The 15,047-nt window shown below is 40.5% G+C and overlaps 1 protein-coding gene across 1 annotated transcript in view; it reads left to right on the top strand.

The window, feature by feature from the left end:
* The window catches only part of PAX3 (paired box 3), a 96,017-nt gene that overhangs the window by 51,273 nt on the left and 29,697 nt on the right, over window positions 1-15,047 (top strand). Inside the window, 1 exon segment of the mRNA XM_021703108.1 lies at window positions 13,087-13,292. Within this exon segment, the coding sequence (XP_021558783.1) occupies window positions 13,087-13,292 (206 nt within the window).

Genomic DNA, 15,047 nt, shown 5'->3' with positions numbered 1-15,047 from the left:
GGACTTGTTTTCAGACCCTCACTCTTCCACTCCTGTCCCTCAGAGGAGGCTTTCCCAACTCAAAAGGACTTGTCATCAGTCTTTTGGGAGAGGAGTGCCTGGGGTCAACCCACTGACTCTGAAATCACTTACTGCATTATGATGCGTCTTTGCTACGATGGAAAGTTGACCCTCTTCTCTTCTCTCCTCTCCATTACTCTCTCCTACCTAGCACTTCCTTATTCATTTCCTTTCAGTTCCGAAACATTATTCCTGAAAAGGCAAGGCAGGTGTCCAGTAATTCATGTAGCAGCCGGCTACGGAAGAAATCCTTGGTATTTTTTTTTTCTGAGGTGGGGTGCCCGACCTATTCGCGTCTGTGGACACTAATCAAAATGATCAGACAGTGAATTGCTCAAAACTGTATTTCATTTTGCTCTTTAGACACGTATCAATAGACATAAAAGAGGATGAGAATTTGCCTCCAAGCAAACAATATTCAAAGTTCTTTCCCATGGAAACCAAAATGAATGTTGGCATAAAGGAGAGGCCAACTATACTTAATTTCTTTTAGGCTAGTTGCCTGATTTTTGTTCAGTCAGCCTTCTTGTTTAGGCCCTGAGGTACTGGGAGCACAGGATTTATTTACTTTCATAGCTGTCTTAATCATTGATCCCACAGCAGAGGCACGCGTCCTGGGCTAGGAGGAATAGAGTGCCCTGGCCGACATTTTGGATTTTTAAGGGAATTAGATATGGAGCAAGAACTGAATATCCTTTTAAGTGGATACATACATATTGACTGATTACGGGCAGGATCTTCAGAAGAGGAAGCAGATGACGCACTGGACGATGCTCTCATTTCACAAATTTGGGAATTCCTACAAAATTTCGGTGATCACTTTTCTCCTAGTCTTAAAATACAGAGAGGATTTTTCTCATGCTTTTCCTTTGTGCCTGGTGGGCTTGGACAGTATGAAGGTGAAGGTAGGCAGAGGGGGCTACATTTGCTGAGGATATATTGTGCATCAGGAACTGTTCTGTGATTTACAAACTATCACCTTTTCTTTAAGTCAGCCTTGGAAGCAGGTGTTTTAAACCACATTTTACTAATGAAAAACTGGTTCGGAGAGGTATAAGCAGCTCTCCCCAAATCAGAGAGGAAGTGGCCAAGTGGGTGTTTGAAGTTGATCGACCTGTCTCCAGAGCATATGGTCATTTGCCCAAACCTCTGGAATCACCTCTTCTGAGTTCAATCGTGACTATTGCTCACACCCAAAGAGAAGAAAACAAAATTTCAAAAAGCAGCTGTCCCCATCTAAGGGCGGTGATAAATCACTCATATCATCTACTTAGTCATCTCCACTGGTTTGCCAACTTCCCACACCTGAGCCTCATACCTTTGCAGGATGAAGGGGAGAAATCACTGTCTCTTCTTCATTATCCCTTTCCTCCCAGCCTCTGGCGAAGTCCTTCTTGCACCATGGGTATTCCAGTTATTACCTCTCTACCTTCCAACAAGCTGTAATTGACCCAGATAAGATTTGGATTTTCAAAACAAGCTTCCTGTGCTGCCCCCTTTTCCCCCCCTTATGGAACCCCAGAGAAAACAAAAAGCAAAGAGACAATCTTGAAATGCCATATGGGAGGTGTCAGTGAAAGCATTTATGTATTAACTTGATCTCTATATTAAAGATCCCAGGGTCACAGAATCTATGGCTCTGTTATTTGGTAAAAAATGTATCTAGGTTTTACAGCCTGGAGAGGCCATTTAATCTTCCTGTTGCTGCAGGGCATGGCTGGATTATCTTCTATATATACCCCTACTTTGCCTCCGTGGAGAGAGCACTGCAGTGGGAGCTAGGTGATTTGAGTTTTACTTTCTGAGTTTAAGCGCCATCCATTATTCATATTTGCATCCTTGGTGCTGTGGACAGTATCAGCCACATCTGAGGCAGCCCGTAACTGTTTATGGAAGGATCTGTGATTTGGGGCAACTCTCTCTGCTCTCCCGGCTTCAGCTACAAAATGCAGGGACTGGCCCAGGGTTTCTGAAGATTCTGCAGTTCTGTAAATGCTTTGCCCTGGTACATCCAGTCTCTTAGTCATTTATCTCTTTATGGAGAACTTTATGGAGGTTTCTGGCACAAAAAGTGTAGTATTTAACTTTCTTCTTAAATCTACCTTTCTTCTCTTTTTCCAAAACATCTCCTTTCATGCTAATCTTGGCAAAATTTAGTTGTCGATAAAACTGTTTAGGTTTTGTGTGTCTTTGGTAGTCTTGCCTTAAGAAGGGTGGCAAAAGCATTCTTTTGTTTTCTCTCCCCTGAAAGGCTCTTTGTGCAACTTGTTACCTCTTTTCTGTATCCTGTTTTGTTTTTTTTTTTTTTTAATTTTATTTTTTATTTTTTTGGTTTATTTGTTGACTTGAAAATGACTGGTGCACATAATAGCAAAAATATCCAATAGTGGGACGTTCTGCATGGAGCACTGGGTGTTATGTACAAACAATGAATCATGGAACACCACATCAAAAACTAATGATCTAATGTATGGTGATTAACATAACAATAAAAAATTAAAAAAAAAGAATATAGAATTAAAAAAAAAAAAAAGAAAAATATCCAATAGTGGGAAATAAAGATGAAGGCAGGGTGGGTCTTTGTCTTTGTTGACCGTGTCACGAGTCTAACTGTCTTATTTAAAGCTCTGTATATATAGCTAGGTTTTACGTTTCATAGCCAGAAATCTTTGTTAGTAACTGTGCATAACATAATTTTCATATCCACCAACCACCACTGAGAATACCACTCACCTTTTATGGTCAAGTTTTCACAACTGATTTACAGGGTTGACTGTGACATCTGAGTCCTGGCACGGTAGACCAGAAAGAAAAAAAAAACGTGATGATATTGGCTACAGTTTTTCTTCCAACCCACATCAACCTTACTCCTTAAATGGCAATGTTAATTAGATCTTATATTCGATAGATATGATCTGATATTTGGATAATCTCTCTGATTTCTCATGGATCAGGTAGGTTACATTGCTCCCTAGACCTCATTTTTTTTCCTCATCTGTAAGATGGGGATGACAATATGCCTCCCAATAGGGTTTTGGGAAAAAATGAAAGAAAATGGACATAAAGGATGAAGGAAGCGGGGTGGGCTATATAGTAGGCTGTCAGTGAGTCCGAATGGCAGCCTTTCTTCTATCACTATTGAGTTAATCTTGCCCAGAATGTTGAAGGAGCCATCACAAGAAGGGCTTTGAGAGATCCATGTTCTGTCTTTAGTTAACCAGTTTACACAGAAATGATTTCAGAGGTAAGTTGTTCTGCATGGCACAGGATAAACCACACTTGGACCAAAAAATGTGGTTTCAATTCAGATGTGGTAACAAAAACATGAGCTAAATCTCCTCATAAAGCAAGTCTTTTGCAACATGGTTTTTCTTTCCCTATTAAAGAGATCCTTTTCCAAAGGAGGAAGGTGAATATGTTTGGGGAAAATGCAGTGGCTACGCACAATTATTTCTTAAGCTGCTTATTTTTTGTTCTGATATCACTGGGGACATTAATGGTACTCAACCCAGAATGAGAGCATTTCTAATATTCTGCAGTTCTGAATAAATAAGGTGCAAATGGAAGAAAGGTACATAATTACCACATGGAACATGATCTTGTGGTCCATTTCTCAGGTTTGTTTGTTTGTTTTCCATTTGTATCATCTTAGAAATGCATATTTCACTGTGAGAGATTAAAAATGCTTATTGTTCTTTCAGATTGTTCACAGTGTTCGGATTTTCCCCTAATTCCATTCTATTGAGTATCTATGAGTTGTCACATTTTTAGCAAGTAATAACTGTGTCTAGCTGTGCTGACAAAATGTCCCAACATAACTGTTAATAAGCATTGTCATTTTAAGCATGAAACAGTTTAGCTAATGATTTATCTCTTATAATGCAGCACTCGGGGCAGCTGTATGATTTGTCTCTTTAGCAAGTCAAGTAATTTCTTTAACAAAATGTTAAGCACAGATGGGCCATAAGCTGTCAGTTAACTATTATTGTGTCTGCATCTGCTTGCTTTCAATGCACTGTTTTATGTATTCAGCCAGTTACTTAGCTGCAGCCCCGTGAAAAGCTGAACCTACTCTGATTGGCAAATAAAATGTTCATTTGTCTCTTCTTCCTATTGTTTTGTTTTGGTAACACATGTCAGCAGCTCAATTACCCAGTTCATTAACAGCTCCCAAAGGACATGATGGCCAGCCCATGATAAGAGGGTAATTGTGGCACATATGGTCAATAATGGCCTCTCTCTTGGCAATTGTAAATAAAAGTCACTTGGCCCTTTTCCTTTCACGAGAACTACTGTTTTCCTGTTCCCCTTCAGTGTGCAAATTACCTTTCTTTGCTCTACGCAGTCCAGTCCCGGTGAATCAGAACCTAGCTCCCTGCTCTTAGGGTCATGGAGACAGAACATGGATGGATCTCTGGTTCTTAATTTTAATTATGACTGACTTTTAAGCTCTTGAGGGGGAAACTCTTATCACCGGAGACTATTCTTAGAAAGCTGTTAACTGATTAATTAGTTAACTAATCAGTTTTCCTAATTGAATAGCAACACATTTTCTTGGGGCTTTTCCTCTGTTTTTCTCTTTGAAATGCTCTGGTGGTAGTTACCATGGAGTTTTTTAAAAAGCCATTAAAAAAATTGCCAAAAAAAAAAAAAAATCATTCGCAGGGGTGGGGTAGGGAAGTGGGCCTTCATCTTTTCTTGGTGAGAGAGATTCATTCTGTAAAAGCAGTTCTTGTCTCACACACGCAGGTCTTAAAACAAAGGGTTCCAGAAGCCACGGAGTTCGTTTGGGTCAGCCTCGGGGTCTCTGAACGAGTCGTGATCCCTTACTTCCCCTGAAGCCTTTGCAAGGAGGTGCTGAAACGGCTTGGGGGGAGAGAAGGGGCACAAGCCCGTTTTTACGTAAATGTATTCTTACTAACAATCACCACTAGCAGGGCTGTTACAAAGGCGGGCTTTTCAGTGACCACTGGTCAGGGGATGGCTGTGGGGACGGAACTCCACCCGGAGTAAGGTTTCGCAGGGTAACCTAGAGAGAGATCCAGCGCGCACCTGAAATTCAAAGTTATGGGACCTTAGGCTCCGGGCGGTCTTTGGGGCCGTGCGGCTCCACGCCCCGGAGGCAGCTTGGCCAGTTCGGCCGGCCCCGCTTGTCAGGCCTTATCTTAAACAAACACCCGAGGGTCCACGTTGCGCATCTGCAACCACTCCCGGGCGCGCGCGCAGCACACGCGGGCTTCCGGCCGCCCCCGCCGCCGCCATATTCATAACCAATCTGTACTCTGCTCCCAGGGCAGCAGGCACTCGGGGAGTTGTTGAGTGTCAGGGTTTATTTGTGCTATTTTGATTAGCCCCAACCTGGCAGGAGCTTATTTTCCTTCTAATGACCCCGTGCTGTGAGAAGGCGGCTTCCGAGGGAAGAGCTTGGGTCAGAGGGGAGGGGAAGAGCCTTGCATTTCTCCAGCGCCCAAAATGGGGACTGGGGGCAGGAGCACGAGTGGGGAGACGGCTGGAGGCTCTTAATGAGATTTCGGGTTCTGAAAAGAACCTTTCTGCGAGAGAGCCCAGAATGTTCTTGCCATGGATTGTCCTACCTTTTTTTTTTTTTTTTTGGTACTTGTTAAAAATTCTTGGCTGGCACATTTGGAGAAGTTGTAGAGGCAACGGAAACGAAAGACCCCGTCACCCCCAGATGGACCCCTGATGACCATCTCTCCTAGTTTGTCAACCCACAAAATAACAGCTCCTTAAATCCTAGCTCTGAGTTTAGGAATTCTGGGAAGTTCGCTTGAAGGCTTGATAGTGTGTTACGTCCCACACACTTGCTAGATCTACCTTTGGATTCTGTCCTAAGTCGTCCGTTTGTTTCTTTCAGAGGTGTATCTCTGTTCTTTTCGTGACATCTATAAAGCTTAAACACACTTAAAAAAAATAATGTCGCCGATTACTTCTCAGCTTGTGAATTAATGTGGAAGAGAAGCTTCCAGGTGCTGAAGTCTCTCAACTGGCTTGGATTAACCCCTACTGTGCATCCATTTCAACCTCGCCCCCACTCCTCCCTCCTCTGGAAAAAAAAAAAAAAAAAAACAACCTAACCTCCCCCTTCTCATCCACTCCCGGCTGTCTTTGTGTCTGTTGCTCCCTGCCAGGCAGGTGTCAGAGCCCTGAATGAGGGTAAATGCCCCGTTGATGGATTCCACAGATGGAGCGTGGAAATCGGTAGAATAGGCCTCAGCCACAGGCCATTTCTTGGGATCCAACAAAAGCCTCCAAATAAGTCAACAAAAATCCCAAAGATCACAAAGGGAAAATGTCATTTGTCATTTACTCTGGGCCTGTGAGGGAATATCAGTCTTGCTTCACTCCTCCTGGCTTTCACCCGAGTAAACACGAGAGAGGTCATTCACATCTCTCTTAGTGTAAAAGGGCCACTTCACATCAGAAAACAGTTAGCTGTCCTTACGTCCCCTTCACGTTGGATGGTAAAACCAACACAGGAGACATTCTGCAATTAGTCAAGCAGGTGTACCAAACTTCGAGTTGACCCGTTAAAGATCTTGTGGAATATACCTGCCAGATACCCTGAAACCTTCAGATCCGGGAGGAAATGATCTCAGGGAGCTCTCAGGCACGATTCCTATTTTTATTTTATGATTATTTTTCGAATTGGCGAGACACAGCTTTAAGTACCAATGCTGACAGGTCTAGCTTGCAAAGATTAGTACAGACGGAAAGACCATCTGATTTGGTCTGGGGCTATCTTCGAGTAAATGACCGATGACTAAGGATGTCAGCCTCAGAGCCCGCAGAGAGAGATTCCCGCCCCCCCCCCCCACCTCCTCTGTGTCTGTAAATTGCATTGTATTATATCTGGGACAAACATAGAGTTTAAATGGTTGTCATGTTTTGATTCTTTAATTATTCAAATGAAAGGTCTTGCTGAGAAGAAAGACAGTGTGCCAAATTCATGCTTGTGAATTATTTTGTCTCTCCATTTTTTGCCTGTCTCCCATCTCTGAATTATATTGGTCTGGAAACCAATAATTATAGAATTCCACGTGACTAAATCCCTATAAAACTGAGGTAAGATCTCATGTATAATAGCGTTAACTAGGATGAAATATTTCTTCAGGCTACAGAAGAGGTCACAAGGGGTTAACGGACAAAGACATACTCTCTAATTCTGTAATTCCTTCTTTAATTAAACTTCATGGTTGGTCCACTGGTGGTAATACTTCAGCTTTCTCCTCCCAGTTTGATTTGTTTCTGAAGGAAGAATTTGTAATCCTGTGGGGTATGATTGTTGCCTATGCTGGATCCTTTTTTTTTAATTTTTATTTTTTAAACTGATGCTGTCCACTTCCCCAAGGTTCATCTTGGGAGTTAATGTGAAATCATTGGGATAACTAAAAACTTGTCTCCTAAGACCTAAAATTAGCTTGAGATAGAAAAAGAAGAAATGAACTTTCTTACAAAGCACAGAGCTGAAACACTGAGGTACCTGGGGAGAGACAATATTTTCCTGTGATCACTCTGGGGCATCTGCTGAATAACTTGTGAATATCCCAATGGATTTCAAGTTATTTATTCCTGCCCTTTGGTTTGAAAACAGTTTGATGTTACTTTACAACACTTGAGATCCTTTCACTAACATGTTTTTAATAGTAAAAAAGAAGGATTTAGTAAAGCTATAAAATGAGTGATCAGTTCAACTGCTTGTGATTAGTAGTATGTTCTAGATGGACCCGGGGTCTTAGGACCAGGAGTTGCTGATGATTCTTAAGGGAGACTGCAAATGGTCACACTGACTGTTTTGTTTTCTTAAATAAATTCATTCAGTATCTTGGCAAACTGATTCATTTCTTAGAGCTTTATCCTTATTTAACAACTACACTTGAATATGCAAAGAATTCAATCAATGTTCGTTGAATTGAATTAAATTCAATTAGAAAATTGTTTGATTTGATGTATAATATTAATCAAACTGTTGTGTTTTCATAAATTTCATTTGATTCTAGGACATTTTTGAAAATCTGGGGCAAATGAGAGTAATAGTTGGCAATCAGCTAAATAATTTGCATTGGAATTCCTGTTTGGATTTGCTTCTGGTACTCCTCTTCAAAAGGACTCTGTGTTATGTGTGTGTGTGTGAGAGGGAGAGAGAGAGAGAGAGAAAGAAACTCAGCACCTATTTAGAACATACCTGGCTAGAAGAGAGAAAGTATATCCCCTGAAGCCGCATAGACCTGGGTCAAATCCTAGCTTCCCTAGTCGTGTGATCTGAATAATGTCTCTGAGTCTCAGTTTCCTTTTTCTGTACAATGGTGCATTTATTTCACAGGGTTTTTGTGTAGTTACTTTGGGAAGAGAGAGAAATCCTCATCTTGGTAAGGTTTGCTCCAGGTTCATTGGAGACATTGAGTTACATGAATGTCTAAGTCAGAGAATGGATGGTGAGGGGGTTTTGAAAATAGAGTCAAAACTTTCAAAATCTGATAAGAATATGGATTGGGATAAAGTCTGAGAATCATGCAATTTAAAGCAATATAATTTCCACTTAGAATGGCATGTATTATATGTTAATATGGATTTAAAAATTTTTTTAAATTTAAATTCAATTAATTAACACAATTTCATATGAGTGCTATTGTGGAATTTCAAATTGGGGAGTAATATCTCTATTTAGTGAATAATAAGGCAAACTTTGTGAAGGCATGTGTAGAATGTGACGGAGCAGCTTAAATGTAATTGAAAATCTCCCCTTCATATTAGGGATGGACAGTAGAAATAATCCAAAGAGATGATTTTACTGAAGAGATTATATTTAATCTAGTTGCTCTATCCTCACAATCTATGAACTCATTTAGATAATGGTCTGGCTGGTGGTGCTTGCATGTCCAAGTTAGAGCATTAGATATTCTGTGCAGAGACAAATATAATGAGCTATCTAAAAAAAAAAAAAAAAAAAAAAGCCTTGTTTTTACTTCGGTGTAATATTAAGCAGGATGAGGTACGTTGTATCTAGGGTCTAAAGTTGAATATGTGGGCGCCTGGGTGGCTCAGTTGGTTAAGCGACTGCCTTCGGCTCAGGTCATGATCCTGGAGTCACGGGATCGAGTCCCACATCGGGCTCCCTGCTCAGCACGGAGTCTGCTTCTCCCTCTGACCCTCCTCCCTCTCATGCTCTCTGTCTCTCATTGTCTCTCTCGCAAATAAATAAAATCTTAAAAAAAAAAAATTAAAGTTGAATATGTAAAATAAATGGACTTCAACAAAATGATTTTTTTTTGTGCTATTGCGATGGGATGTAAGTATCAGATTTGTTTTTGGTAAGAATGGAATGATTCAAATTCATGACATTATCATGTTCTCTGTAAATCTTGTTTCTATTGAATGACATAAAAAACAATAGTATTTCCATCTTTAGAAATAGCTAGTATTTCCTAGCTGGTAGATTAATCTTGGGTTGCTGACTTAACGTATTTTAAAGATTTTATTTATTTATTTATTTGAGAGAGAGAGAGAGAAACAGCATGAGAGGGGATAGGGTCAGAGGGAGAAGCAGGCTCCCCGCTGAGCCGGGAGCCCGATGTGGGACTCGATCCCAGGACTCCGGGATCATGACCTGAGCCGAAGGCAGTCGCTTAGCCAACTGAGCCACCCAGGCGCCCGACTTAACGTATTTTAAAGCCCACATCCTTTTGGGGTGTACAGATGGAGGAAAGTTAGAATTAACTTGTACAACTGTGGCTTCATATTGCCAAGAAGGATCAGTGGGTTCAGATAATTTTCCAGCAGAAAAATCAGGCAAGTTATTTCCTCAGTGTCTTTTGAATGTTTTATGGAGGTTTTTTGGAGGTTTTTCTAGTGAGATACAACCGTTGGATTGCTTTTGAATAAACAGTCTAGAAATACAAGTAGTGATTTGTTAGCTTGTTAAAGAAAATTTTATTTTGAGTGGTAAAGGCTGTCCTATTGAACTCCCAGACATTCTGAGGCTTTTTAATCATTAGCTGTTGGTGATTCTTCATCTTTTTTTTTTTAAATCACAATCCTCTGAAAAAATTGATAATTATTTCCCAGAAAAATTCAGGTATGCAAATGCTTGCAAAATCTTCCAAATCATTTTTTGAGGATTTACAGACTCCCAAATCTCATTTCAGTAGATGTTGGGAGACTCAGAAGGGCAGAATAGGGGCAGCAAAATCAGTGTTGTTTCAAAACTTAAATTCTACCAGGCATTTCCATTCTGTCAACATGTGTTTATTGAACACCTACTATGTTTCAAGGCATCCAGCAGTGAACAAGGCAGAAAAAGGCCTTGAGCTCACGAAGTTTATATTCCGGAGGATGTTGATTGTTAAGGTGAAACATGGTGGTCTTGACCCTCAGAATTAACTCTCGCTGGTACTTGTACATTTCAGGAGCCCCCTTTCTTCAGAAACTGGAGATGATTCTGATTAATTGACCTGACAGTGCATGGCACATCATATTTACTTGGGAGGATTTAATAACCTTAGAGACTCCCAGAGGAAACGTGAAAATTTCCACATACTATTATCCTAATGGGATCATAGTAAGAGAAAGTGCAAGCAAAGGTTTAAGGTTCTCACAGGCAGAGGAAGCTTTTGGTCAGTCCTTAAATGCTGTTGGGTTTTTTACCTGAATTCACAGAAGACGGAAAAGTCAGGGCAACAGAAACTGGAAGCAGGGAAGGGAAACATTTTATGGCGATTTATTGTCTTAGGGGAATGAATAATCTGTTTCTTGAGAAGTATATTATTTATAATTTAAAAATATGTGTGTGGAACCATTGTTTTGATAAGTTACAGCAGGAAATATTTTATTGGGAATATTTACTTGGGAATTTGGGGAGAGAAAATAATAATCTGGAATATTCTATAGAGGTGGTTCTCAAAGGGTCATTTAGGACCAGCAAAGTTGGTATCCACCACTCCCAAAAACAGAAACCGTGGGGGTGGGGGTGGGGCAGCAGTCTGTGTTTTAGTAAGCTTTTCAGGTGGTTCTGATGCTCCCAAAGTTCAAGATCCACTGCTCTACAGTGATGCACAAATTATTGCTTTTTTAATTTGACTCACATTTATCAAACATAAACACGTGTAAGTTGTATTGGGAGCTTTTGAAGTTTATAATGCAATGCACATTTCTTAGCATGTTAATTCTCCTTTAAAATACTCCCATACCTAAAGCAAGTCTAGTTTTATTTTTTTAAGTATCCTAAAATAAGATTTATATCAAATTAGGCCAATTTATATCAAATTAGACAACGTAATTGGAACACCAAGTGTAAGGGCTAACATATAGTAGATGCACTATACATTACAGTTCCCTTTTGCTTTTATCTGCAAGCACTTGTTTTTCTTTAATTTGTCATAGAGATTATTAATTCGCTCTCTTAATTTTACAGTTCGAAGGTGAATAAATTGTAAGCGTATTAAATATTAAACAAACTTAAAATTCTATTTATGGGTTATTTTGGATGTACACCCCTCCAGGCAGCTTATAATATAATATTCTGAAGTCGAATGGAATTTTAGATTTCTGTAGGGCAGAGTTGAGTTTGAGTTTAAGATAAAAGAGAATGAGTGGTGTAGGAAATACTGCATTTTGACATTGCTTCTGGCACCACCTGGATTTCCCCAGGCCCTACAGCCTGAGAGTGCAAAGGAGTTACCTTGACAATGAAATTAATAATCTACAATTTTCTGGATTTCCTTCCCCATTTGCTAACAGCACATTTCAGCCCCTTCCCCAGAGGATCCCCCAGTTATTTGGGGAGTTTTCAGAGTGTATTTGGATATGCTCAGGAGTGTGGCTGCCCTGGCTCCTGAGTTCTGCTCAGAGTGGGTGCCTGAGAGCCCTCTGATGGCCCTCTGCCACTGCCCTGATGCCCAGGGCCTCTGCGAGAGGCTGCTTTCCTGCCCAGAGCCCTGTGTCTGCTGTGCCCTCAAACCTCAGAACCTTCTATAGGTTGACAGGTGCTCAGTTACTGGAAGAACTCACGGGCGCCATATTTTATCATCAGTGCAAATTCCTATCTAATTTCCCAGTCCCTCCTTCTCTTTCGTAGATACTCACACGCTCAGTATGGAAGGTCTCCTTCCCTGATGCAGGCTAACACAGACAAATTCAGACTTTGCTGGGGAGGGTCCTGCAGGGGACTGGTTTCCGGGACACGTGGCCTATGCAGTCTTCCACCCATGGCCCCATGCTCAGAAGGGCCCTGTGTTTGGCTTTTATGCTCTGTTGTGGCCATCCCAAAATTTGTAGTAATTTTTGAACACAGGGACTTGCATTTTTATTTTGCACCGTGTTCCTCAAATTAGGCAGCGGTCCTGGGTAGCTGCTCACCATTCAGCAGAGACCCAGACTCTGAACTTCGGTTTAGAGATAGTTTACTAGACTATGCCTGCTTTTTCTTGAGTCTGTTCTTGAGGTTCACATTAACAATATCTAAACTCTCCTTAAACATTTCTCAATATCTGGTAATAAGACACTAAATTTAAATATGATTTCTATTATAGGAGTAGAGTCTATAAATTTGTAGGAATCCTATAACATTTTACTATTATTGACTTTTTAGATACTAAGTCAATTTTGGGATTAAAAAAAAAATCACATCTGTTAACGGATTTCCTCCTGTCAAAGGTGGTGAAAGTTTATTTGGAACCACATTAAATCTGATTCATTTGTCAAACACAAATGGAGGACCCATTCAGTGCTAAGCACAAGGGCCATAAAAATGGAATCATGCCTGTCCCTGTTTTCTAAGATCTCATAATGGACCTAGAGTGACAGATGCAGAGAACAATGATTTCTGCCTGGGGGGCTTGGAGATAAAGTAGGGGAAGAGATTAAATATCATTTAATAAATGCAATACTGCACAGAGGGACTTGGTGTCTGTGAAGACACTGGGAATGTACTTTAGGATTTGAATCATTAAATCCTGGCCAAACTTGTGTTTTGACTCCCGTTTTATCACTGTTTTTCTCCCATGCATTTAGCCTCAGCACCCCAATCCGATGAAGGCTCTGACATTGACTCTGAACCAGATTTGCCACTAAAGAGAAAACAGCGCAGGAGCCGAACCACTTTCACAGCAGAACAGCTTGAAGAACTGGAACGAGCTTTTGAGAGGACCCACTACCCTGATATTTATACCAGGGAGGAACTGGCACAGAGGGCGAAGCTCACCGAGGCCCGAGTCCAGGTACTGACTCTAAACATCCACGCCCTGATTAAATCCGGACCAGGAAACCAAACAGTGTCTTCTCATCTAAGGCAGATTTTATTTTATTTTATTATTTTTAAAGATTTTATTTATTTATTTGAGGGAGAGAGCACGAGCAGGGGGAGAAGCAGAGGGAGAGGGAGAAGCAGGCTTCCCGCTGAGCAGGGAGCCCCATGCGGGGCTCGATCCCAGGACCCTGGGATCATGACCTGAGCCGAAGGCAGACGCTTAACCCACTGAGCCACCCAGGCGCCCCTAAGGCAGATTTTAAACCCAGAGAATAAATATGTTAGGAATGGTACCTCACTGTGAATTGTAGCCCTTTAGTGGCATAAAGTTCCCACCACGTTCTTTCTAGTGCCTTTTCTTTGTCTTTTGCCCTGTCCTGATGGCACTATCGTGACCTCTTTTTAATTTTTATTTATATTTGCCTGATCACTCCCATTGAACGTCTTTTGTTTTAGGTATGTCTATTGTATCCAGCAGTATTTTAGTTTGCTAACCAGTCAGACAATTTTTTTTTTTCTCACTTAAGAGGTGGGTAAGTCGAATTAAATTTATCGATGTGATCAATATGTTTGGCTCCTTTTCTGTCATGTTGTTGGATATAAGTATTTTATGTGGATAGATTTTAAAATGATCTCTTTGTTTTCTTTGCATTCTTAGGGGTTTTTTTGTTGTTATTTACGAAAATGTGCTTTCTTATTTTAGCCTTTGGTTATCATAATTAGGAGAATATGATTATATCAGATATAACACCCAGAAGTGTGTCAGTTCCTGTTGTTCACTCCCCATTTCAGGAATCCTGGTTACATACCAGGCACTATATGGACTTCAGGGGTGGTACACAGATAATAGCAAACAAATTGTGAGTGGTCTCCTTGGACCAAGCACTGTTCTAAGTGCTTTACATGAATTAACCCATTTACTCGTCATTAAAACTGTAGGTTGGTACTATTATTATCCCCAATTTATTTGTCAGACTATTGAAGTAACTACCCAAAGTCCTAAAACTAGTCAATGATAGACGTAGCTGGATTCTATATACTTGCTCTTGATGGCCTTTCAATTATGAGGATGGGCAAAGGTGTATAAAGAAAAATTCCTTCTAAAGGTGTTGTAGTCCTGAAGCATTTCAAGTAACTATATTATTTTAGGAATAGTTTGAATTATCTTCCGAACTTTTAGAAGTAGTCTGAACTCTCTGGAAAGACTACTTTGGTATAATAGGTTTCTATTGATTGATAGAATAACGTTTTCCGTATTAATAAAGATAGTAAAACACTGTTTGAAGGCTTAAAAATGTATTAGGGTATCCTGAAACTCCTTAAGTTACCTTATCATCGTCAGAGTGAGGCTGGAGACTCAGCAGTGAACCAGTCAGTTGATATGGTCTCTAGATTGATCATTGCTTTCTCATATGCAGCTGATTACCTCTCTTATTCTAGGTTTTTACAGAAATAGCCTCTTCCAGGGTACAGAGCCTAGTCAGAGTGATTGTCTTATTCAACTTGACTTGCCATATATCATCATAGTGCTAAGAAAGTGAAGGAATGCTAAGATGGATTAAGACAAGTCTCCCAAGGAGCTACAGTCTAATATGGTTAATGAGGTAAACACAAATAATTAAAAAACAGATATGATAAGTACCATAAGAGAGAAAATGCAGTGGGAGTTGAGAAGAGGAAAGAATGAGATCTTGCTGGGTAACAAAAGAGGCTCACGAAGAAGGCA

The sequence above is a fragment of the Neomonachus schauinslandi genome, chromosome 3 (assembly GCF_002201575.2).
Source record: "Neomonachus schauinslandi chromosome 3, ASM220157v2, whole genome shotgun sequence".
NCBI lineage: Eukaryota > Metazoa > Chordata > Mammalia > Carnivora > Phocidae > Neomonachus > Neomonachus schauinslandi.
This window is presented reverse-complemented; position numbering and strand designations above follow the sequence as displayed.